We start from the raw sequence: 26,105 nt of genomic DNA, 5'->3' as shown, positions 1-26,105 counted from the left end.
GCTTCGCCTTAGTAACGTATAGTTATCTGTTGATAAGTAGTTACATTGCAAATTGCACATTAAAAAAACATGAACAATTGCATTGATACAGCAATTATTTCAGAAACTAGTTTATTTATTAACAAGTACAATCTGGTTCACGTTATTTCTCATTTGCTATTACTGCATCATACTATTTTAAATTTTATAAATGGTCATTCTCATTGAATATTCAACTCACACATCATAGAACTCAATTAACAATAATTTACACACACATCGTATATTATATATATATATATATATATATATATATATACGAGTATATATATATATACATATACTTGACTAGTTCTCGGCGTTGATACTGTAGCCAATTCGTATATAAAATGCTATAATATTATTAACTTCTCGTAGAATAAGTTATAGTATCGTCCAAAAATCGAAAATGAAAATTTTTGTATATCTTCACGTTTCAGAGATTTCTGAATATTTTAACGTACCTGAGAAAAAATGGATGTGTGTGTGTTTTGTGTGAATACAATTTTTCGTCCACGATTTCGGGTGCAAGGATCAACTAATTTGAAATATGTATTAAGAGACTCGATTCCATCCCTAATCATCTTTTCAGAAAAAACAGGTCCAGCTGTTTCGGAGATACGAAGCAAAGAGTGAAGAAAATATAATTTAAGTTTTTGAAAGAGCAGACCATCCGATTTGAATGATTCAAAAAACATTCAGTTCGAACAAAAAACATCATTACGAACGGTGATTAGTTTTTAGCAAAGACAGGTGCAGCCGTTTCGGAGATAAGGGGTTAAATATTCAGAAATTAGTCATTTTCAAAATAGTGTGTTGTGTTGACAGTATGAAGAAACAATTAGTTTTTTGGGAAGGCAATTTTTTTGTTCTTTGAATACCGGCAAATTTTTTGTTCTTTGAATACTGAAAATGATTCGGATTTTAATTTTAATTCTAGATAAAATTCTAAAGCTCATTTATATACTTCAAATAAATAATTTTAACTTAGCAACTCAGTTATTAGCTCCTTAAATTTTCTCGATAAAATACGAATAATGAAAGTTATAGTAGTATTTATAATAATCTATTTCAAAACATCTAATATTCCTCGAATATTGTATTACGGTACGGTACAGAATGTTCCAGCAATTTGCCTTAAGGCACGATGCCATGCACCACTAGTTTTCATTATATTTTGGTGTTTCAATGTTAATTAAAATTTTTAATATCAATTTTTTTACACATTTTGGTTTATTCTTTCGGGCATAGAAGTGTGTAATTTTTCTCATATATTACTTTAAAAACATTTTTGCTCTAAGTTATTTTAGAAATACTAAATTATGACATATTAATTGTCGAAAAACATAAATAACCAATTTAAATAAATATAAACAATCATTTCATGAAATTGCTACTATAAGTGCAAGCAATATTTTTTTCTGAAATAATGTTAGTCTAAAATATAATGTTATTCGTCCAGATATTATTTATCAACGTTTTAAAAACTATTAAGAATATTGCATAAACATTTCATACAAAAATTCATTAAATTTCGAATTTATATGAGACTGTATATGATAAAGTTTCCCTTATTGCACGCTTTGTTTATATTTTATTTTATGAATTTAAAACAACACATTGAAATATAATAAATGTAAAAATATAAAAACTATTAAGAATTTTACATAAACATTTCTTACAAAAATTCATAAAATTTCGAATGTATATGAGATTGTATATGATAAAATTCCCCTTATCGCACGTTCATATTTATGTTTTTACTTTATGAATTTCAAACAGCATACAGAAGTGTAATAAACGTATTAAAATATAATTTCAGTGAATAATTATACTTTTATTCCATTGATATTGAAGTTGCTAAAATAAGAGAGAAGTTATATTTAACATAAAAAATTATTCAAACCAAAGGGTGCAGTTTAGGTAAATATTTCTTTCACCACAGCGTTCGATAGTAAATAGTTGGACTCTATCTAATATTAGACAACAGTATTAGACCAAATTTTAGTGCCAAAACTTGTACAGACGTGATTATTTTGCCAAAATTCTGTACCGGCATAATAATAAAACCAAATGGGATTAAATATACACACTAATAGCAATATTAATCATTAAAATTAACGAATTGTACAATGTTTAAAAGCGAAAAATACCTCAGTTCAGAAAAGTATAAAAAGTTTTGTGCTTGTAAGTGGTACTGATTAAAATATTAATTTATTTTAAAAAAGTTGACTGTTATTATATTCTTATAGTATTTGTAACGTACAGTCGTTCCTTGAAAAAAAAAAAATTAAATTAATTAACATAACTGAAGCATGCGACCCCATAGCATAATCATAATAATTTTTCAATTTTTACTGCACATTTTATTGACCAAAAATTAAATCTCAAACTGAAATATTATTGAGCACATTTTGATGAGCAACCAATAGCAAGTAATATAGCTTCTCTCTGAGGCTAATATGATTTACAAAAAAAATAGTAAAGCAGTTTCCAAAAATCCAGAAAAATGAACCTTCCTTCACCATAACTTGATTTTTTTTTGCAAAACTAATATATATATAGAAGGTGATTCTATCCTGGGTAATGTACTCTAATGACTACTTAGCATAAATGATTATAAGATAAATGAAAAGATATATGTAAGAATATATACGTAATGAAACAGCTTTTTTATTTTACCAATTATCTCGCTATAAAAATATACATTTCTAAAGTATTGGCTATTCGGCCGAATAATATGCAGATACTAAATAGTATCTGAATATTTGTTGCAAGCTTACTAATAATAGAAAAGAGGGCAAATGACTTAGGCAGATATCATTTATTTTTATCAGTAAACAACTAATATAAAAGAGTATAGCTCGCGCAATAGGTTATGACCTAGTAGAATATTTTTGCAAAAACAATATGATGAGTTTTTTATATATTATAACTATATTGATATTGTTTATTTCGACTTTGAAACATATTGTTAAGGTTTTTCAGCCACAAGTCGAAAAAATAAAAACAAAAAGTGAATATAAAATTTTCTTTAATACGTTTCGAGCTATTATACTAACTCATCATTTAGCTAAAATACAAAAAGAGTAATAAAATACAGGAACAATACAAAAATATACGTATAATTTTAATTCTGTTTGATCCTGTATTTTATTACTCTTTTTCTATTTTAGCTGAATGATGAGCTAGTATAATAGCTCGAAACATATTAAAGAAAATTTTATATTTCTATTTTTATTTTTTCGACTTGTAGCTGAAAATCCTTAACAATATTATAAATATACACATCTAGACTAGAATATTATATACATGGTCGATTCTGGCTTCAGAAGGAAAAATAGATAATTGGTAGATAACCAAAATAATATTTTGCATTGAAATCGAATCAAAGTTCTTCACAATGACGCATCTAAAACACCTTTAGTCCTTAATGACCAACAAGTATTACATAACTTGAACTCTTTGTAAGAATAAAATTATCATGTATTAGATAACAAATTGTTATCTAATACAGCTTAGTTTGCTGCAGGTGTTCATAAGTTAACAATATTCATGCAGTAAATAAAAGCGGGATACCAAGTGATTTAGATTTTTCATTCTTTATTTTTAACCAGTTATCATTTCTTATCGACTGAGATATCAAATTGGTCAAGAAACTAAATAACCTCCTGCACCTTTATTTGAGATAATTTGTTTACTGTGTGAATCATACTATCTTAGAAGTTATGAGTAATTCATACTATAAGCAGCTTGATGAAAAATGTATATATATCCCTCAATGTAGTATTATATCGTCAAAATATATATACAAGAAAAAAAATCTCTTATATTCTTATTCTGCAAATTTAATGCAATAATAATATGTTGATAATACCATAAATAATTATATGTTTATAAATTGATTACATGTGATAGGTCGAATCGAACGTTTCATGACAATAAGTATTTTATACAAAGTTTCACAACTTTTTTATCATAAAAACTGTGACGACTAAAGCACATTTTTAAGGACTTTACAACATTCTAGCATATTCAGAGAAGTAATAAACGCAAGTGCAATATACACTAGACGTACAAGCAAGTGAAGGTCCGCAAATATACATTATCTTTAAATAACGCAATACTGTTGTATCGTGCAATTTAGTTGTAACACTAACCACAATGTTACAATATATTGTGGAAATTTGTTATTTTTAAATAATGATTAATGCTCTTATTAATCAACTCTACATTCGTCATCATGATTCGTCACCTTTACAATTCATACCAATAGTACGCTACTAATGAACATCAACAAAATGTCCCCTACTCTCAATTATATAAAGATTTTAAAATCGATTCTGCCTTCAGATTTATGATATTATACTCAAACATTGCTATACGATTAAAAACCTTGACCAAGCCATATTTGTACTCACGGTTACTCTACTCTTAACACATAAATTTATTTCGAAGTGTATTTAGATAATCAAGAAGCCAAACTAAACCCAACGCTTCGATAGAAATTGCTTACACTATAAAGAAGAGTGTGAATTTTTGCATAAAGAATTGAATTTAAATATATTATTCTATCTAGTATATAAATGCGAAATGCGACGCTTGATTTAATCCATATACAATTCCCACACTTTAAAGGTGTGACTTGACATATTCCATTAATACAGTTTCTGAACAAAATAAGTATTTTTAGAAAATACAACATTTTTTAATATTTCGCTATCGCTATTCGCCGATTTAAAGAGACACTTTTCAATAAGCGAGGCTGGAAATTTTTAAATATATACTTTACTTGCTAAGGCATGTACAAACTCGTATTATATAAATACATAGCAGGGCGACTTGTAATAGAGGCAGATGCACTAGGATGATTCATGTGCACACGTGTAACAGTATGCGTGCCTATTTAGACATAGAGCCTGAGGAACTTAAACATATTTTAATAAATACATAAATTTCAATCTTAAGAAAAATAGATGCGTTAAGACTTCAGAATTTATTTTTGAAAAAAAAAGACAAAAAAAAAATCCAAAAGTTTATATTGCATTGGTAGATATATACTTCTCAAACCTATTTTTTCAAAAATAGATGCATTAAGATTTCAGAATTTGTTTTTGAAAGAAAAGACAAAAAAATTCCAAAAGTTTATAATACATTAGTACACTTCTCAAACATGATTTTAATTCTATAATTTATATGAATATTTGCAAATATTTTTGAAGTAAAACTTCTTCAGGCACGACTAGGATGTAAAACTATGAGAATGCAACGGAAATTGCGTTACTCTCGATGAAATAGCCGTCGTGTCGTATGAATAGAGATCTGACGTTATATGCGTACCGGCATCAACATTGTATGCGCCATTTTATGCTTATCTATGGTATGCGTACCCATATCAACAAGAAAATTGGCATAGATAAATAAACATTTTAAGGTTGCATCGTAGTACAAATCTTGATTTAATAAAAAAAATCCTGAATCAGAAGAATATTTTACCCTGTTTCCCGTAAATAAATATAATGAAATTAATAAAATAAATGAAGCATTTGTGCCGCGTACTAAACGTAAGTTCATTGAAATAACTTCTGTATTATTCACAGCTTCTATAAATCTTTGAAGTTATTAAAATGGAAAATATTTTAGGCAAGACAGATTTTATAGCTGCTCAAAGAATAAAATTATATCGCCAGCGAAAAAGTAAAATAATACAAGCAGTCAATGAATGTATGCTAATTTTAATTACATGAAGTTCTTCAACACAATTATTACATGATGATGAGTGAAATTGTAAAAACAATATTTCTTTAGGCGTTGTTTTACATAATCCACTGTGTGAACAAATATTATAGAATTTATTAATCAGCAATCACTTCATTTCTCTAATGAAGGTCCAAGTCCTAAATGCTAATTACAATGACAAACCGATCATTTCATATTTGAAGTATGACTTTAATGGACTTTAATTACATTATTATTTTCAAATATTATAAATATTTTTGATGCTATTATAGATATGTAATTTATAATTTATTATTATATAAATGTGTATAATGGTTGAACCTAAAAATGTGTGCATCACAAGTGTTACCATATTACTAATAAACATTATTTAAAATTGTCATATGATGTATTTATTTTTAACTTAAATACCATCTCGTACAATGGCAAAAAAGTTTTACTTCAATCGCGTGTGAACCTTACGCGCACTCTTTATTTTAACGTATTCTATAAGTTAAGGAACATTCAAATGATGTAAAATAATAGAATTTTTATGAAGCGGACTTGTATCTCACAACATACAGATATTTCAATAACAAATTTTTAAATGTCGGTTTAATCTTATTACCGACTCTCTGTCTAGTTCATTGGAGTTTGCATTGGAAACTACACGACCATGTGACAAGCGAGAGAGAATTTGTGATACGTGAACCATGGACTACTAGAGCCCATGCTTGCACCAGGTGTTGGAAAAATGAAATGTTTTTTTTATTGTACTTAGGGAGTGGACAGATGAGACAAACCCATTTTATTTTTATGCAGTAGAAATATTTTGTTTTATAATTTTACTAATACATTTTGTACCTTGGGTCGAAAAAGCCAGAAAGAAACTGGCTTATATTTGTTTTAATAATTATTTCCCCCGGACCCATGTTCTCGATGACCACATATATCAGTATATGTAGTTCTTGCATCTATTGATAATGAATTTTTAGTTTTATTTTCATTTAGAACTTTTCAGTAACTCTTGCAAAATAGCATAGGATATTAATGTATTTAACTATTTACTTACATTTATTTTGGTAATATGAATATTTAGAAAATACCTTTCGAATTTATTATGTGGGTTCAAAAGACCTACTGCTTTGTGAATATTATTAGAAAAATTATTTTCATATTTTTAGATAAACAAAATAATAGGTAAATAATATCTATTCACCACTATCGTAAATTTTACCAAACCTTATACTTGTTTCCAAAAATAGGTAGTAGTATTCAATTACCAAAATATTGATTTGCACTGCTTTCAGGAACGTTAAAGGTTTAAAAACCCTGATAATTCGTGAAAGCAAAGTTCCACGCGGAATCATTACTAGGGTTCTTTTATTTATATATTATATTCCCTATGATGTAACACAAATCTGCTTATTTATTGATTTTCCATATTAAAAATAAAGAAGTTCATAATATTTGATGAAAATAAAAATATAGATATAAAAGGTGATTATGAAATAAAATACATTTCTCTAAGCAGTACTTTAGCATTTGTATACTAATGGAGTTAATTTTCAAACAAATTAACTATCCGAATGTATGTTTTCACATCAGGTAATTGCATTTTTATTATCGTACTTAATAGAGGTATAAGTAAATGTTTACGAAACCATTAGTCGGTCGTGCTAACGTATGCACAATTAAAAGTTTTAGAAGCACCCATTGTTAAGCTTGGCGTTGATTTTAATTAATTTCAAATATACTTCTCATTCTAGAATTTTGTTTATATTTTATAACTTATGTATTTTTTAGAGGATAACCAATAAATGGAAGAATTTATAACATATTGTTAAATAAAGATGTATAAAAAAGTTTTGTTGTTTGCTCATGTTTCAAAAAGAAATGTGTGATCAATTCATCAAGTTTTAGAATAAAGCTAGTAAAACTTATCTATTGAATGACTAAGCCAAAACCCTTATCTAACACAAAAATATTGAAATTAAGATGGAAATGTGATCTTATGATAATTTTACTGTATACATTTTGTGATGTTAAATTTTCAGCACACAATTCTCTCGGAAAACAAATTATTCATAGTTATTGAAGAAGTGAAACACAATGAGTACGAAAAATATTTCTGCTTGTAACAAATGCTAAAACCTTAAGGTTATAAAACATGACTATGACCTAGAAAAGCAATTACATAAAAAGCACATGTAATGAGCTAATTTTATAATGCAATGAACACTTATAATACTTCTTACATAGATAACTAAATTTACTGCATTTTAAAAACATTTCCTAAAGTTTTGTTGTTTACTCATATTTTACGAAGAAATGTGGGATTCTGAAATCAATACTCTAACCTCAAATTATTTATACGCCCCAAAATTACGAATAAGATAATTCTTGCGCAATTAGTACAAAAACGATTATATTACAATTTTGTGTAAACGTTTAAACGCAATTTTCGAAACAAGTGTTGCAACTTTTTTTAATTGAGTAATTGCGTACTATTTCAATAAAGCGAAAGTAGAGATTTATATAGAAGCATACCGTCGATATCTTATATTTGTCGACATTGTCGATATATCAACATTGTTAAATACTTCTCAGTGAACCACATGTAATACACACAATATTTTAATTTCATGTAATATTAAACACGTAGGTTAGCTTCAACTCCATATTTCTATCCCATTCCATTTCACACACGTCGATATAAATATATAACACATAATCTGGAAAAATCTGAAAAGGGGCCTAAATACATGATTTCGTAAGATATTCTGCACACATATATACACTATTTGGCGCAGTACGATAACAACTTTTATAAATAATCGTTCAGAATTCGAATAATGACGTTGATGCATCGTTAATTTTTGGCTGAAACTAAACTGTCCCCTAGTAACATACATCATGACGAACTGTCGCAACGACCAAGGCAACCATTTTTATATTTGATTTTAAATAAAACGTATTTGTAGATAAATCTGTATCATTCCTACCTGTAATCATCACCTCTCCGCATTGTATTTAATTATTCGTACTACCACATAATAAAATTAAGTGCACATATTCAACAAAAACAATTAAAATCTATATTAAAAACATCGTTCACTATTTCACTTTATAAATTCAACGAACAATGTGTCCACCATTTTGATTGTCCCATTATGATCGTCGTCAACACGAAATGAATAACAAAACCACCGCTAGAGGAGCTAGTATAATTAACGTTGAGGCACCAAATTCAAACTCTACGATTTCTTAACTGCTGCCTTATATACACACAGCCTTGAGAAAATCATTTATTATTCATGATGAATTATTAAAGCAATTGATTAATATAGAATATCATAATACTTTAATGAATATATAGAATAATATAAAATATTTCAAACAAAATGAATTCAATTGAATCTAAACTCAGATACTAATTAGAAAAAATACACTCAATAACGTTTTGTCAAATTATAAGTAAAATTGTTTTACTATATTTATCAATACTATTATAATATGTAATTTCAACAAAAATAATATAAAAAATTAACAAATCTATTTAAAAAAAATCAATTATATTTAATATTTTAGGAACAGAAAGAATCATAACAATAATGGAAAAAATAATGTGTATCTTGGCATGTTAATCAAATGTTCTATGAAAAGCTCTTTCAGTACTACTTCTTAAAGTCTCTTGCATTCGTTCAACTTGTTGCAATTTTGCATTTATTTGAGCTGTACTGGCATCTATCCATTGCAAGGATGACATATGTGCATTCAAAATTCTTCCAACTTGAACAATCTGAAATTATAATCAGAAATATAATTTTTAAAGTTAACCAAGCTCAAACATTGTCTAGCAATGGATTGTACTCACAGGATCATTAACATCTTGAGCTTTATTCGATTCATTTAAATGTTCAATAACTTCTTTCAAATCTTCAGCCATTTGTTTTAATTGAGTATCTAAATTTTCTGCTAGTTGATAACTAAAAGTAAAAAATTTCAATATAATTATTAAAATAAAACAAAATATAATATTGTAATTCTTTCTTACCTCTGTTCTCTTTCAGGATCTCTAATGGAAATTTGACTTAATTCCCTTTCTAAAGGTGCTATCATATCTTCTAACTCAATTTGTTGGCTCACAATAAAATCTAATTCATGATCAAGTGCAAACTGATCTAGTTTAATTCTTTCTACATTATCATTCAACATAACAATCTAAAACAAAATGAAAATATATAATGTCTATTACTTTACAAATAACTTTTAACTTAAAGAAAGTGAATTTTACCTTTTCACCATTTTCAATCAGTAATTGATCCCAAGCATTTACTTGTGTAGCTTGGTTCATGAATATTTTCACTTGTTCATCCAAATCTAGAGTCCATTTATTAATATTTTCTTCTAACTGGGAAAAGTTCATTGACGCAATAGGTACAGTGGTATTACCACTCATTCTAAAAAATTATAAATAATGAAAAATGTAAACTATTACGCATATATAATAATATTTTTTTTGAATATTGATAAATATGTTGATAAAACAAAAAGAACTTTTTAACAGACATCTATCCAAGATAATATATAGAAAGAAAACTTAGATATGTTTCTTAAAATAAATTTAATAGATTCATACGTTTCAAACAAAACTTGCATGGTTTGCTTCCGCTGAAAAAAATTTAAACTGGAATTCAAAACGTATGGATCTATTCAATTTATTTTAACAAAGACATTTTAGTTCTGTTTCTATTTATTTATTACCTTGGATGGATTTCATCAACATTTACAAAAAAAACTTGTTTTTTATTTATTTAATTTAATTGTTCGGGAAAGAAACCCTTATCAATTTATTAAAAAATCCAGGAAATATCAAATATATATATGTATATAAAAAAAATCACTCTAAAATAGATCATGCATCAGTGAAATTCTAAAGATAAAAACTCACACAGTGGTTGTTAAAGCTCCAGATGCTTTTGAAGATACTGGCGTAGTTCCAAACCCTGCAAGGCTTGTAGCAACTGTAGTAGAGGAAGTACTTGCAGGTAAAGAAAACCCAGTGGCAAAAGTACTAGTTGTTGTTGTTTTTGCTACGTTAAGAGAAGTTGACAGATTTAGACCAGTTCCAACAGAAAAACCAGTACCAGCTACCGTGGTTGTAGTTGTTGTAGCTGAACATGTTGCCGGGGTAGATGAGACTGCTCCAAATGCTATAAAATATTAAAAATGTAAAGAATTTCAAATTAGCTTCCACACAAGATGATGTATTATAATTAGATATAATTCTAAAAAAAATTTCTTTATAAGGAATTAAACATCTTAATCATTATAAACAAATAAAATTAACCAAAATTTAAATAATATACATTTTAAAGTAATTTAAATCCAATCCAGTTTTCTATATGTATCTTGATATAAAAATAGTACAAATATTATCTTACTTCAAAATAACATATTCAAAATTTTATTGAATTAAAATTTGAAATTTAGTAAAATGTATTAACAATGAAGATGCGCAAGAATTGAACATTGCTGTGTAAGTTCTCAAATAAGTATTTGAATACGCATTCATAAATATGGTAATAAGTATTATGTTCATAATATTTAAAAATAAAAGAGTCTAAAGAGCATCTTTATGGTAAAATTAAATTGTTTTTGTTGTTTGTTTGTTAATCAAATTAAATTTGTAAAAATTTAGCAACACTCTTAAAATGCAAATATATGTAAAAGAATTTCAACAAATAAAAAAAATATTTAGAATTTCTTCATGTCTGTAAATATTTCTTACTTGGCAGAGCTGTTGTAGAAGCAGTTGTTGTTGTTGATAAACCAAATGATAACGTAGAAGCTGTTGTTTTAGCTGTATTGCCAAAACTAAAACTTGGTGTTGTAGCTGCTGGTGCTGCAGTTGTAGTTTTTGCCCCAAATCCAAAATTTAAACCTATTATAGGTTAATAATACAAAATCATTTCCAGTTTAGTTTTCAACATACTATAAAATATTAGGACAAATATTTTGTTGACAAAAAATATTAGATTACCATTCAAATCTAAGTCAGTAATAAATAGTGGCTATTTATTTACCTGTCCCGGTTGTTCCTGCACTTGTTGTCGTGGTGGGTGCTAATCCAAAACTTGTTGTATTTGAACCGAAACCAGAGGAAGCAGTACTAGCAGTATTTGATAATAAACCAAACCCTAAGAAAAATGTAACAAAGGTATGTAACAAAGGTATGTAACTTCTTGCATAATTTAGCTCTAGTATACAAAGGCTATGTACCTGTAGTTGGTTGAGTAGTAGTAGTTGCTTGAGGAGTCGTTCCGAATGACAAAGTTGGAGCTGTTGTTTTGGCTGCTCCAAAACTAAAACCTGCAATCAAATAAAATAAATAAATAGACTGTAACGGTAGTAACAAATTTTATTGGATCATCAAAACAAACCTTGAGCTGGTTGTTGCTGAGTTGTATTAGTTGGGAATCCAAATGCCGGAGTTGCAGTTGTAGATCCAGCATTTCCTGTGTAAGTTTAACCAAAAAAATGAATTCATTACCTTGAATTAAGAACTAAATTTGTCGGCGTTAATTCCGAAGAATTTGAAAACAAGAAAAATAGTATTTTTTTGACATTTCGGTTCTACAACTTTTATTGTCAAAATAATTTAATACAGGATTAATAATCAACATATAATTAGTAGTCTAAATTTACCAACTTAAATAATTAAATGATCAAATTGGAGTAATTTAATAACTAACCTGGAGCTGACTGTTGGGCTGGATTTGCCGAAAATCCAAAAGTGGGAGCAGGTGCACTAGATGTTCCTAAATATTAAAACAAATCCAAAATAAATATATCCTTATTTAGTCAATAATGTAAGTTAAAACATTACCGAAAGTGAAAGAAGGAGCAGCACCACTAGCCTGAGTTGTCTGTGTACCAAATAAATTTTTTGCTGAAATATTAAAATCATAATATTTAAAAAAAGAGGTTGACTATAACTTAAAGAAGCATAATAAGTAAAACAGTATTACGTGCTACAGTGTTTGAGCCTGTGTTTCCAGCATCCCCAGCCCCTATAAAAAAGATATATTAAATTAATTATTAGTTGCTTTATATATTAATAATGTGAAATTACCTTTAGGGGTATTTGTTACACCAAAACTGAAATTCATGTTTAAAAACGATCACACGCAATTATTATATGAAATCATAACATAACCTAAGATTCGCGCGTCAAATTTAGACAAATAAAAATATATACCTTCATACGACAATAGTGCCATCTTGACAATAGTGCCATCTTGAGAAACATTAAAAAAATTAAACTAAAGCGTTACTTTGATTTCGAAAAATCTAAATTTGTTTCACATTAAAATAAGTTAGTGAAGATAAAAAATAAATTTACAATATTTTCCAATTTTTTCCTGAAAATAAACATTTGGTTTTCAGATCATGTTTTTGTTTTCGTCTGTTTTTTATATGATTATCATCATAGCTAAAAGAAGTGTTATTTGATTGATAAAAAAAGATTATCATAATATTTGAGTGTTTAAATTTGTAAAAGTAATGATTTACAGAATTTTTTATTGCCTCTTCAAAGCTAATTAGTACATCAAAAATCATTTGTAGACAATACATTTCATTGATATAAAAATATCTATAAATAACAAAATATCAACCTCAAAAGTTTTATATATGCACAATATAAATTCATTTACTTGCAAATAAAGTATTTAAAAAATGCATATTTTACATAAACAATTTATACAGGTTGCGGATTATTTTGCCTAATAATTTCTTTCACTGTATCTAAATTTCCTAACTGCAATTCTATATATAAATCTAACATAGATACAAATACATTTCTTTCATCATTTTTTAATTGCTGCAATAACATTTTAGCTTTGGTAAAATCACCACGTATAGCTAATGTAACAGCTAAATTATATGTTGTTATCTGCTTAGCCATTTGCACATTTTTGATCTCCCAAACCGTAGGCGGTGTTGTTTTCGAATTGTTATCATTTGAATAAATTGTTGAAATGCCATTAATAGAATCAGGATCTAAATGATGAACTGCTTCTGATATTTTGTTCATCAACACTAAGGCCTCAGCACAGTATAAATGTCCAAGCATTCTGAAATAAACATAAAACTATAATTTTTGTTTAATAACTTAATGAACTGGAATAAATTCATACTTATGGGCCTCATTAACTTGAGATTGTGTGAGTAAAGTTTGTGCATGTTCTAAAGCTAATGAGCAATCTCCGATGCATAAACAAACAAAAGCACTTGCCGCCAAAGCTGAGTTGCGCAATGATGATAATTCTCGAAGAGGTATTCCATATCCCAACTATTTAAACATGGGATAAAAATAAATATTATTATTATAATAATTTAATAAACAATGTCATACTTTTACCTCAGTTTGTTCAGTAACAAGTTCTTCTTTTGGAAGCAAATTTAGTACAATTTTTAAACAAAGTAGTGCAAATTCTAAACTGGGACTCGGTATTGCATATGATGATTGGCTGTCATCACTATAAAAATAACAAAAATAATTAAAAAAAAATAACACTATTATTAATTATCATATAAACATACCATGTGTATTTCAGAGGAGTGATATTATTTAAAATTAATTTTTTATGTGCATTTTTTCCAATTACTTCGTGCACAATGGGTGTTTTATTTTCTGCTTTCATTTGCTAAATATTAGAATCACATTTAGAATATAATAAAAATAATAAAATATTAATAAAAAATTACAATAAACTATGTAAATTGAATTTAAAACTAGAATAGAAGTATTACCTGATGAACCATTATGCAGCACTCTGCAATTCTTAACCACAGTTTTGGATTATTATGCTGATAATGTAAAGGTTCCAATAAACATTCAAATGCATCACGCGGTCTACCACTGAAAAGTAAAGATACTCCAAGGTTGTATAATATTGAATAACGATGCATAGATGATGCTATTTGAAGTAAAGGTTTTTTATCCAAAGCTTCAGATGAATCTGCTACGAACAAAATCAATTTACTAATATCAGGTATGTATAGATAGTTTCAAATTTTTTAAAATGTAGGGATATATATTTTTATTTTATAACAACAAAATAAATGGATAAAATCAAGAATTATTACATATCAAAAATATATTGAAAAAAATTACCTTCTCGAGTATTTTTTATGTTTTTTACCAGTTGAATATCTCTACTTAATGACTGTTGAAGTGAATGAGTTGCTAGATGAAAGTGACCAAGAGAAAATTCAATAACTCCAATGTTATTAAGAGCTAATATGGCAAGATTTTCATTGTTGGATCTATAAATCATAATTCTATTAAATAATATTATATATATATATATATATATATATATATATATATATATATATATATATATATATTATTTACCCTTTTAATATACTAGTTCCATTAGCAAAATATGCATCTTTGCTTGGAGATCTAATAAACTTAATAAGTTCTTCATGAGATTTGTTATTGCCTTGCAAATATAATAAGCGAGATTGAAGAAACAAATTTTCTAAGTTCTTGAATTCAAAAATAAATTCATAAGCTTTAATAAATGAATCATTTATTAAATAATAATACCATTAACATACCTTGTCATCTGATATTGTTAGATCATGAACTAATTGCATAGAAAATAATGCTCTTTTACGATAGTAATCTAATCTTTTTTGAAAAATCTCTATTTTTATATTGAATTTCTCCTGAAATAGTAGATTTTTATATGAACTAGTTATTTGAACAACAACAACTTTACAACTATTTATTTACCAACACTTCACCATACATTTCCGATGATACTTGCAGTCTAGCTTCCATGCAATCAATTAGTTCTAGAGCATCTTTAGCCCTATGTGCATTTAATAATAATTCACATAATAACAATACCGATTTCTCAACCAAACTCTCTTCTGTTTATTGATTTATAATTGGAATTAAGTTTATATTAAATTTTGAATGCCTAATTATATTCATAATTTTATATACCTAATTGGTCCAAATGTGGCTGCACTTTTAATAACAACTTTAGAGCACTATTCGGCTTACATGAATGATATAATATAACAGCTAGATTATAAAATAAAGGGCACTTATCTACAGCCTTCAAGCCTTCATAATTAGTAATCTAAAAATTAATTGAATATCTAGATTAGTTTTCTGTACTATGAAAATAGACAGATAATTTTTGAATACTCTTACTTGGCTATTTAGAAATTGAAGTGCTTTTCTCAACTCATCAACGTTTTGGCAATTACTTTCATAAAAATCAGTTACAGCTTTGTTGTGTAATAATTTAAAATTATTATTGAGAGATCGTTCAAGCTTTTCCAATTGCTGATTACAAGCATTATAGTTTTTCCTATAGATTGTAAATATATTCATATAAGAGAACAGGTGTTGAATTTTTCTGGGGGTATAAGATTTAGCACAAACCTATTGAATTCAAACAAGGCTGTTAGGGCAATATCTCTTTCTTGATCTGAGACCTCTACATCATCAATATCTGTTATTTCATTAGTTACATCAATCATTTTTAATATTTGTAAAATGTAAAAAATAATTGTATTTCAAGTAATTTTCAAAGTAAATTTCAAGTTGCGAATATATTTATGTAAATAATTTTAAGCTACATAGATTTCAATACAATTTAAAATATTTATTAATCAATAATTTTAATGAAGACAATTAATTTATTTATTATAATGAATTTAGTATAAAATTTTGGTGACATTGTTTAGATTTGACAGACTTGAAAAATTTTGACAGTCGTTTATTTTCTCAGTTGGCAAGCGTTGAATAATTCAACTGTTGGTTGGTTGGTATTACCAACGATATGAACTTGATAAGATAAACACGATTAGAAATAAATTATTTATGTTCGCAATTATTCGTATTTATTGCGTATATGATATTAAATTTGAATTATACTTTTATTAAAATATTTCGAATAGCTTTATTATGCCCAACTTATTTAGCTCTAAATAAAACTATTGTTGGTTTAATTATTCAAAAGCAAGTTTTTTCTATGCAAATTTCTTCTGAAATAAAATACATAGAGCTTTAATTGTAAATATAAATGAAGTATTCACTAAAATTAAAAAAGTGTAAAGATAAAAGCATTAGTAATAAAAAGTGAGCCCAATTGAACTTTGTTCAAAGCGTGTGTAATCTGACAGTTCTATGATAAATGACAGTGACAGATAGAGTTTTTAGTGATGATATTTAATAATGACGAAGTAAATTAGTTACCTTGTGTTTGGTTGCGTCAACGAACGTTCAAGTAGACAAATTAAAATCCTCAAGTCTTGAGATTTAATGTCAGTAAATATTTCTATTAAATCTGGTGTGTTATTGCTCTGTTGTAACAAACTGTCACTTTGTGTTTATGGTACTAATCAAATATTAAGTAATTTAAACTAAATTGCGTGTTAAATGGCAGATAATGAATTGGCAATATCAAAACCAAGGTATGATTTATAATTGATATCTATTTTTTTTCAAAATTTGATTACTTTACCTTGTGGTGCTTTAGATTAAATTCACACTGCATATTCTGAGACAAAAGTATTCCTTAAAACTTTACATTTTAATGCACTTTGTTATAGTAAGTTAAATAAAACTATACACAATATGAATATAATTATTGCAAATTTAAGTATTTCTATATAAGTATATAAGATTTGTTAGCAGAGATGATAATAAACTATATACAATTCTCTACAATATTAGAAATTGATAGAAAAATAGTTATCCTGGACACTAAATGCATGTTTTTTTATGAAAGTTTTTCATTTACAACTAATTGGTTAATACTAAAATTATATGAATAAATTCTTGGTGGACATAGTGCCAAATAATAAAGGTAAAGGTAATTTAAAACATCTTATAAAAAAGATTAAAGGTAAAGATTTTAAAACAACAACTATATTATAGATGTTCTAAAATTTAAAATTCTCTTTTTCACCTGATGTTTTCACTCTCCAAGATTTTTTATTCATTTATTTTAAAATTGATCTTGAATAATATCAAATAAACCATCCTTAACCATCCTATATGTTTTGAGAATGATTCATTTGATATTAAAATATGCATATATATATATATATATATATATATACATATATATATATATATATGTAATTAGCAGCCTAATCATCTAAAATAAAGAACAATTTATTTCTATAAACAATATTTATTCTGGAAGGTGTGAATTTTATCATGATCAACTGCGTATTTCACGAAAAAAAATATTTAAGATATAAATTAGTTTGTACTTCTAATAAACATCTAAATTAGTTTTTTTAGCAATGTTTAGATACATAGTAATTTGTGTTTTTGTTCTTTCAAGGCCAATATTACAGGTTTTTGATATGTAACAAGCATGACATGCACAAGTAATTGACCTGCGATTTTATAACATCATAAATGTTCGAATATTCTAGTATAACGAAAAAAATGTGTATGACTTGCCATATAATAATTTAATAACCATGTATTCATATTTTTATCATAACATATAATAATAGTAATTATAATTACTATGAGCAATATTTAAAAAAAAATGGAAAAGTATTATCGCGTCTCGCAATAAATTTTAAAGTATTAAAACGGTTTTGTGAGATTAGATTTAGTTTTCTCATGTACAAAAATATTTAATTACTAAAGTAGTAATTTATCCCCGATATTTTTAGAAGCAATATTTGTTCCAGATTCAAGTTTCTTTGCCCGGGATTAATTTTTTTAAAAAAAGTTATTATTCTCAGTATATCCTTAGAGTGATTTTTACAAAATTTGAACACAAAAACTGCTCTAAAAGCGATATATTGAATATATTTACTTCAATATATACTATTTACTAAAGTTCATCATAAAAAACCGAAACAAATCTACTAAAAAGTCTACATTCAAGACAATTTCATCAGAAAAACTATCTGTAAGTGGAATTCTGTCTTAAGGCAATTAGGGCATCGTGCCTTAAGGCAAATTGCTGGAACTTCCCGTACCAAAAATTATTATTTTTTTTAAAAACGATTAACATTTTTGAAAAAAATTTACTTCGAAAAAATAAGATTTTTGAGAAACTATAAATTGGACAAAAAATTACTTTTTTTTGAAAAAAAAAAGGTTTTTTTTTTATTTTGACATATTTTGGAAGATCTGAACTTTTTTTCAAAGCAATCGTACTGCTTTAACTGCTAGAGAAGAAATGTCAAAGCGCGTAAGCGCCGCGTCGCTGTCTAACGGATAAACATGTACGGAACCCATAAGAATGTAAACAAAATTTATACTTATTGTAAAAATCTCTATAAAATATCTGATAATTTGATGTGCATATGTTTAATGATCATTTTTGACCGCCAAATGGCATTTTTTTAAACTTTTTTGATTAGATTGGAAACCGCTAGACCTGCCTTCATGAAAATTTAATTCATTCTTCATCTTGTTAATACAAGTAAAATGTTTTTAGAATTATGAAATTCGGACGCTCCGTTCTCATAAAAACCGAAAATTCGTATCCGCACACACACATCATCCATACACACACACACACACACGTACACACATACATCCATTTTTTCTAGGGATGCCAAAATATTCAGAAATCTTTGAACCGTAGATATATAAAAATTTTCATTTTCGATTTTTTTGCGATTACTATAACTTGCCCTAGGGAAGTTAATAAGTATAAATGTTATAAAGTTTTGCAGTATCAGTAAGGATTAAAAAAATTTGCTCAACTTAAAAAAAAAATTACGTATGCATTCATACAATTTGTTATATATATTATATACAGAGCCGGTCCTGGAGCCCTCAGCGCCCCCCCCTCTATTCTATCAGTTTGACTGCTTAAACAGTTTATCATTAAAATTATATAACCATTTTATTTTTTTTAAATATTTTTTTAATAATTCTGCATTTACTACTCAAAATTTAAGATATAATCTAAAAATCAAATGCTCACAATCAAATTGTTGTGTCTTCTATCGTTGTCGCAATAATGAACCATTTTCTTATTTTCAGTGTCTTCATTATTGCTTGCAAGAATATTTTTAAATATTCAATTATTTCTAACACATGTACATATTATACGTATAATATTAATATTTGGGTTTTGAAATAGTTTACTCATTTATTTTGGAGATTTTATGCGAATTAATCTATTGAGCAAATCATAGAGGGCAACAAATTCTAGCCTTTTGTTTTTTAACATAACACTGGTACTTCATGTTGGATTATTCAATTTAATTTTTCATTGCTTGAAATGTTCAAAATTGCATCGTAAACTTCTAATTGATTTCGTAAGGTCCGAATTTATCTTTACTTTCCCATCGTGTATCAGAAATTAGAATTTTTAACGAATTTTATAAATATTGTACAGAGATTAGTATAAGATGCAAAGAAATTATATATTTCTTGAATGATATTGAAAAAATATTACTAATTTCATATCCGAACCTTGTGTTTTTCGCATGCAAAAAAAGTAGCATAGGCACATATGAAATTCGTACACTAAGGGTCAAAATAAGATTAGATAGGTCTAAGAAACCATATCTCTAAAATGAAATCTGATGTCCCGTGCATTCACCCAAAGATTGGGTCCAATTTTAAAAATCCTTGTTTTGGCTTATTTAGAGCGCCCCAGTAGTGCCCAAATGTATGACCGACCCCCGGTAACTTTGGGACCTCCTTTTAGAGGCCCCGCATACAAAAGTTGCATCATTTTGGGTACTTCAACATGACAAAATCAGCGATTTTTTTATTATAAGATTTATTTTATCATAACATAATGATGTAAATAAAACTATGTAAAACTTATAAATTATTGCTTGAAGTCTTTTTTGGTTTCAAGACTGAAAAATTAAGACCTCTAAGGGGAGGTCCCAGGGGGTGAACCATTGGCATGGGTGGATCGGCCTTCCAAAGTTGGTTGGGATTTGTCATACATTTGGGCGCGATTGGAGCACTCTAAATGGGTTAATGGAAACGGAATTTTTCAAAATTCAGCTCCTAATTTTGGATCAATGCATGGGGCATCACAATTCATTTTAGAGGCATCGTTTCTTTAGCAAAGTATCTTATTTTGATCCCTAGTATCCGAAAATCATATGTGCCGAAGCTACTTTTAAATCGACCCGCTCTAATATATATATATATATATATATATATATATATAATATATATATATATATATATATATATATATATATATTCCTGACGATATAACTCCAGAACGCATGAACCGATTTCGACAATTTTGCATTCGTTGGAAAAGTCTCGGGCTCCGCAAGGTTTATAGCTAAGAATAGCAATAAGTGGTATGGCATGGCATCGTGCCTTAATGCAAATTGCGGGAACTTCACGCACCGTATATGCTTGGTTAAGTCAACGAGCAATTCTTGCCGCAAATAATGATGATATACACGCACTGAATTTCACCATTCAATCAAAAATTGCTGGCGATTTGGTGACATACCAATGATTCCGACTGGTCTTCCGTTTGACTTCAAACGATTGCAATTTCCAGATCGCTTTGCGTTCGCAATAACAAGTCGCTTAGTGTTTGCGGGATAAATTTCAAATTGATTATTTAGAAAATCATTGTTTTTCACATGGGCAGTTATACGTTGCCTGTTTACGAGTAGGAAAACCATCCTTTGTTGTGTTAACGTCAGACCAAAATTGAAAATGTGGTTTACCAAAGAGCACTTCAATGAAACGGATAATTTGCGGATTCACTTTCATTTACTTCAAATTTTCAAAATCAAATTTTTGGTCACCTTAATATTACGCTAAATTGTATACATTAATATTTTTCTTATACATTAATTTTTATGTATACATTAATATTTTTATGAATATAGCGAAAGTTATTAGGAATTTGAGGAAATGCAAATTTATTGTGATTAAGTATAAATTTCTGATTTCTTATATTATTTTACATTAATGCAAACACATTAATTGATAAAATTCTACAGCTGGTTTTGGAGTTGGATGAATTGGACCCACTCTTCAATCAGCATGCTGAGGACAGCAGAGAAAACGATTTTATCGTGTAAGAATGTTTTTCTTTGCATATTGAATATGACTAATTTTCATTTTTACTTCAATCCAAAAAAATCTAATCATGACCTTTTTTATATTTAGGTTTAAAAATTCCATATCGTGGTTGGTACGTCGATATAGGTCCGGTTGTGGGAGCGGCGGATAAAATATGGACAATTTCGTTGAACGAAGAAAGTACCAAATCCCCCTTGGTTTTGCTCCATGGATTAGGCGCTGGGGTAGCATTGTGGTGTCTTAATTTGGATGCTTTAGCAAAATCGAGGCCTGTGTACGCCATCGATGTTTTAGGTAATAAAGATTGTTTTTTTGATTAAATTAATCGACGTGTTGCTATACGAATTACTTTCAATATATAATTTCTTTGATTTCGATCTTTATTGAGGCAGGTTTTGGCAGGAGTTCTCGTCCTGGATTTAGTAGTGATGCGCAGGAAGCAGAAAGGCAACTAGTTCAATCCGTAGAAGAGTGGAGAAGAGAAATGAATTTGGATTCAATGATAATATTGGGACATAGTATGGGAGGATTTTTGGCAGCTTCCTATGCTATTCGATATCCAGATAGAGTCAAACATTTGATACTGGCAGATCCATGGGGATTTCCCGAAAAACCACAAGTAAAGGAAGTTTATCAACACTAATTCAAAGTGCTAGTTTAATTATTACTAATTATTTATGTTATTATGAATATTTTTGCAACAATTTTCAAACGAACTTATTAACTTCAAGAAAGGTTAGTTATAGTAATCGCAAAAAATTGCTAAAGCTAAAGGCAGATCTAGCGGTTTCGGAGATCTAGTAAAAAAAAGTAAAAAAAATGCCATTTGGCCACCTCATATTGTCAGATATTTAGAGATTTTTATTATTTAAATGTTCCGTAACATCGTTTGTCCGTTAGACGGCTACGCGGCGCTTATGCGCTTCGATATTTCGTCTCGATGCAGCTAAAGCCGTGCGATTGCTTTGAAAAAAGTTCAAAACTTCCAAAATATTTCAAAATAAAATATTTTTTTCGAAAAGTCAAAAACATTTAATCTTTGAAAAGAAAATTGGTACGGGAAGTTCCAGCAATTTGTGGTTTATTAACTTCCCGTAGGGTAAGTTATTAATGGGCCGAAAATCGAAATTGAAAATTTTTACATTTCTCGACGTTTTGAAGGTTTCTGAACATTTTGGCATACTTCAGAAAAAATAGATGTGTGTGTGTGTATGTATGTATGTATGTATGGATACAAATCTCCAGTCACGTTTTGGGGCGCACGGATCAACCGATTTGAATGGTTCAAAAAACATTCGATTCCTATTGGTAGGGAGAAGAGCTGATTAGTTTTTGGCAAAAGCCGTTTCGGAGAAACGAAGCAAAGAGTGCAGAAAATAGAAATCGAGTCTTTGAGAGAACGGAGCATCCGATTGGAATGGTCTAAAAAACATTCAATTAGTAATGATTGGGAGAAGTGGTTATTAGTTTTTGGCAAAAGCAGGCCTAACCATTTCGAAGATACAGAGCTAAATGTGCAAAAAATGGCAGTTTTTGAGAGAACTAAGCGTCCGATTTGAATGATTCGAAGAACTTTCTGCTTGTTTTAACAAAATAATTGAATTTGGAAAAAAAAATTGTTTCAAATTGTTCAAATTTCAAATCGAAAATAATTCAGATTTTAATCGTAATTCTGACTAAAGTTCTAATGTACTTTAAACAAATATGTTTAATTTTGCAATTCAGTTTGTGTAATACTTATAAATAAATATTAGACAATGTTACAATATTTATAATAATCTATCTGAAAACATTCAATATTCCTCGAACATTTCGTTACGGTACGGGAAGTTCCAGCAAATTGCCTTAAGGCACGATGCCATACACCCCACTAGTTTAGATTTAGAATCGAATGTGTTTAACCAATATAATTATAATATATTAATATTATGGAATATGTGTGGCATATGGGGATAATATCTACAGCTTATGATTATGATCTGACATCAGAACTGGACCTGCCTTGTGGCACAACACACATACAACTAACAGTAACATATCCCAGGGCGGTTGGGGTCGCTCATGGGATACCTCTTAGAGGGTTGTAGCTTCTTAATTGATCTAGATTTCCAGAGAATCTTTCTGGTGGACCCCAATAAATCGTTAAGGGTTGATGACCATCAGGCGATAATATTAATGTAATATTAAAAAAAAAAACATTGTTTGGCAGTTTGGCAATTGTGTCAAATTGAACTAAAAGTGTATTTACTCTTATTTATCCAATAATAGTGTTTAATATTTGTTAAATAACTGTTAAAAATGCTTTCTATTAAAAGGACGTTGCTGCAAAATACAACTTGCCATTTTGGGTCAGAGCTGTTGCGTTTGCCGTGCAGCCGTTTAATCCTTTGTGGGCAGTTCGCGTGGCTGGACCATTTGGTCAATGGGTGATCGAAAAAGCGAGACCAGATATTGTTCGTAAATATGCAGATCTGGTACCAGACTACGAGCGGGTTATTCCGCAATATATACATCAATGTAATTCGCAGACACCATCGTAAGTGGATAATGCACTTAATGGAGTTACTATATTTCAGAAATTACATTCAATATTGTAAAAATGATGTGTAAACAATTTCTGACAAGTTACAAGAATTTTAAAAAAAAAACATAATAAAAGTACTGTCATGCTGAATTAAACAAAGTAAAATAGAAACCTAAATAAAACTAGTTATATTTTTGGTTCCTGTTTTATCTGTCATTCCATTCAAACTATTCCATTTACTATGAATGATTAATAGATTAAAAAAAATTGAAAATCTAAATTGTTTGTAGATCATTTTGTATTTTACTTTATTTTTTGTTTGTTAGAGGTGAAAGTGCTTTTCATGCTATGATGACCGGATTTGGTTGGGCCAAATTTCCTATTGTCAGACGCTTAGACCAGCTCAGAGATGATATTCCAATAACTTTGATCTATGGATCAAGATCATGGGTGGATAATAGTGCTGGTGAAACTATTAAACAGCACAGAACAAAAAGCTATGTTAATGTACAGGTGAGAAATACTATAGAACAGTATAGTATTTATTTAGTTATAGTTACTAACTGGATTAAATGATTTCTTTTATTAAATATTAATTTCAGGTTATAACAGGTGCTGGTCATCATGTATATGCTGATAAAGCACAAGTTTTTAATAAGCATGTCAATGATGCTTGTTCTAAAGCCGATAATGATAGGTAAATAATTATATATGTATATACATATGGTATTCATGATATTTAATATTTATTTTATAATGTAGAAATGAATCTGCAGAATTAAAAGCAATACTTGGGCCTGATGACAGTACTAAATAACTGATAAAATAAAAGGTTGCGTGTAATATTTTTAGAAAAATTTTATATTTATATTGTGTGTGACAGTGATGTATATATATAAATTTTATTTCATTTATTTTATGCAAGTGCAAAAAGCAAAAACCAAAAAATAGTACTTTTTTAGAATATATTGCAAAAATGATTAATTAAATAACCTGCAATAATGATTAGCTATGCACTTGAAACAAATTATGAGAAAATAGAAGGAAATCAGTGGAATTTCTTCTATACAAATGTATTATTTTATGAAGATGAGGTAAAATAATTAAATTGATATTATGGTATACCAATTTTGTGATATCCAGCAGTAAGATTGCAAATCAATTAATAAAATAGAGACCATATATTTTTTTATGAATGAAATGGTAGTAACTTTTTGAAATGAGTGAGAAGTTTTAAAACTATCATGCTCTATCTACTTCAATTAGTTGAAATGCTTTTTGATGGTTTTAATGAATTATCTTATCCATATCAGAACAAGATTAAAGAAATAAATAAGTAAATAGTTTTATCATTATTTAATTTATATACTAATTTAAATTAGATAAATGATATATTGAAATGTTACCATATTGTAATTAGGTATTTAATAAATAAGTCTATACATTTGTTTTTTATACAAATGTAGTAGAGTATAAAATATAAATTATATCAGAAATGAAAACTGTGAAGATAGAAAGTGCTGCAAATAATGTTAAAGTCTGTGATAATAATGAATATTTTATTTTTACAAGCCACCTCCGGTAAATAATTTCAATTTGGAAAACCAATATAAAAAAATCAATAATTATTTTTATTTTACTGTAGGCAAAGAAAAGTTGGTGTATATTAAAATATCACAAATCAACATACCTCATTGAAAACTTATGTTCAAATTATTCTAGTTTATTTAATTTTAATTTATC

The 26,105-nt window shown here is 27.9% G+C and overlaps 4 protein-coding genes across 5 annotated transcripts in view; 1 reads left to right on the top strand and 3 right to left on the bottom strand.

Annotated features, from left to right (window-relative positions):
* Positions 1-8,892, bottom strand: part of LOC113366611 (transcriptional activator Myb-like) — a 28,638-nt gene extending 19,746 nt beyond the window's left edge. For both annotated transcript variants that reach the window (XM_026608241.1, XM_026608242.1), the window contains exon 1: positions 8,742-8,892. In XM_026608241.1, coding sequence (XP_026464026.1) covers positions 8,742-8,764 — 23 coding nt within the window. In that variant the 5' untranslated portion in view covers positions 8,765-8,892. The remainder of the gene's footprint in view (positions 1-8,741) is intronic.
* A 484-nt stretch (positions 8,893-9,376) lies between these two features.
* On the bottom strand, positions 9,377-12,980 carry LOC113366735 (nuclear pore glycoprotein p62-like). Its single transcript, XM_026608392.1, has 13 exons — positions 12,875-12,980; positions 12,771-12,812; positions 12,629-12,691; positions 12,495-12,560; positions 12,183-12,257; positions 12,022-12,111; positions 11,826-11,939; positions 11,531-11,683; positions 10,691-10,952; positions 10,034-10,199; positions 9,794-9,960; positions 9,614-9,725; positions 9,377-9,538 (listed from the first exon to the last, which is right to left on the bottom strand). Exons 1-13 carry the CDS (start codon positions 12,909-12,911, stop codon positions 9,380-9,382), a joined length of 1,506 nt encoding a protein of 501 aa, XP_026464177.1. The 5' UTR covers positions 12,912-12,980; the 3' UTR covers positions 9,377-9,379.
* Positions 12,981-13,501: 521 nt separating this feature from the next.
* On the bottom strand, positions 13,502-16,311 carry LOC113367039 (CCR4-NOT transcription complex subunit 10-like). The gene is made up of 12 exons (XM_026608669.1): positions 16,214-16,311; positions 15,980-16,139; positions 15,767-15,905; positions 15,551-15,690; positions 15,373-15,483; positions 15,164-15,300; positions 14,921-15,072; positions 14,557-14,768; positions 14,347-14,450; positions 14,165-14,282; positions 13,941-14,095; positions 13,502-13,877 (listed from the first exon to the last, which is right to left on the bottom strand). The coding sequence occupies exons 1-12, from the start codon at positions 16,309-16,311 to the stop codon at positions 13,502-13,504; spliced, it is 1,902 nt and encodes a 633-aa protein (XP_026464454.1).
* Positions 16,312-16,940: 629 nt separating this feature from the next.
* Positions 16,941-25,273, top strand: LOC113368361 (protein ABHD4-like). The gene is made up of 8 exons (XM_026609907.1): positions 16,941-17,247; positions 21,757-21,833; positions 21,926-22,132; positions 22,231-22,457; positions 24,154-24,374; positions 24,689-24,875; positions 24,965-25,059; positions 25,125-25,273. Exons 1-8 carry the CDS (start codon positions 17,213-17,215, stop codon positions 25,177-25,179), a joined length of 1,104 nt encoding a protein of 367 aa, XP_026465692.1. The 5' UTR covers positions 16,941-17,212; the 3' UTR covers positions 25,180-25,273.
* The last annotated feature ends 832 nt before the right edge of the window (positions 25,274-26,105 follow it).

Source organism: Ctenocephalides felis, unplaced genomic scaffold (genome assembly GCF_003426905.1).
Source record: "Ctenocephalides felis isolate EL2017-DRISC unplaced genomic scaffold, ASM342690v1 CF-g0.4_SCAFFOLD_01170, whole genome shotgun sequence".
Lineage (NCBI taxonomy): Eukaryota > Metazoa > Arthropoda > Insecta > Siphonaptera > Pulicidae > Ctenocephalides > Ctenocephalides felis.
Note: the sequence above shows the minus strand (reverse complement) of the source record. Positions and strands in the feature narration are given on the sequence as shown.

Bases quoted from the DNA above. Each gene is read 5' to 3' on its own strand.
- LOC113368361 (XM_026609907.1), top strand. From the start codon at position 17,213: ATGGCAGATAATGAATTGGCAATATCAAAACCAAG. The intron at 22,133-22,230 runs GTAATAAAGATT...TTATTGAGGCAG, and splicing joins GTACGCCATCGATGTTTTAG to GTTTTGGCAGGAGTTCTCGT. The intron at 25,060-25,124 runs GTAAATAATTAT...TTTATAATGTAG, and splicing joins TCTAAAGCCGATAATGATAG to AAATGAATCTGCAGAATTAA.
- LOC113367039 (XM_026608669.1), bottom strand. From the start codon at position 16,311: ATGATTGATGTAACTAATGAAATAACAGATATTGATGATGTAGAGGTC. The intron at 14,769-14,920 runs GTAATTTTTTTC...TTTTGTTCGTAG, and splicing joins CATAAAAAATACTCGAGAAG to CAGATTCATCTGAAGCTTTG. The intron at 14,283-14,346 runs GTATGTTTATAT...TTATTTTTATAG, and splicing joins ACTCCTCTGAAATACACATG to TGATGACAGCCAATCATCAT.
- LOC113366735 (XM_026608392.1), bottom strand. From the start codon at position 12,911: ATGAATTTCAGTTTTGGTGTAACAAATACCCCTAAAG. The intron at 12,561-12,628 runs GTAATGTTTTAA...TTTAATATTTAG, and splicing joins TGCTCCTTCTTTCACTTTCG to GAACATCTAGTGCACCTGCT. The intron at 11,940-12,021 runs GTACATAGCCTT...CATTTTTCTTAG, and splicing joins TACTACTCAACCAACTACAG to GGTTTGGTTTATTATCAAAT.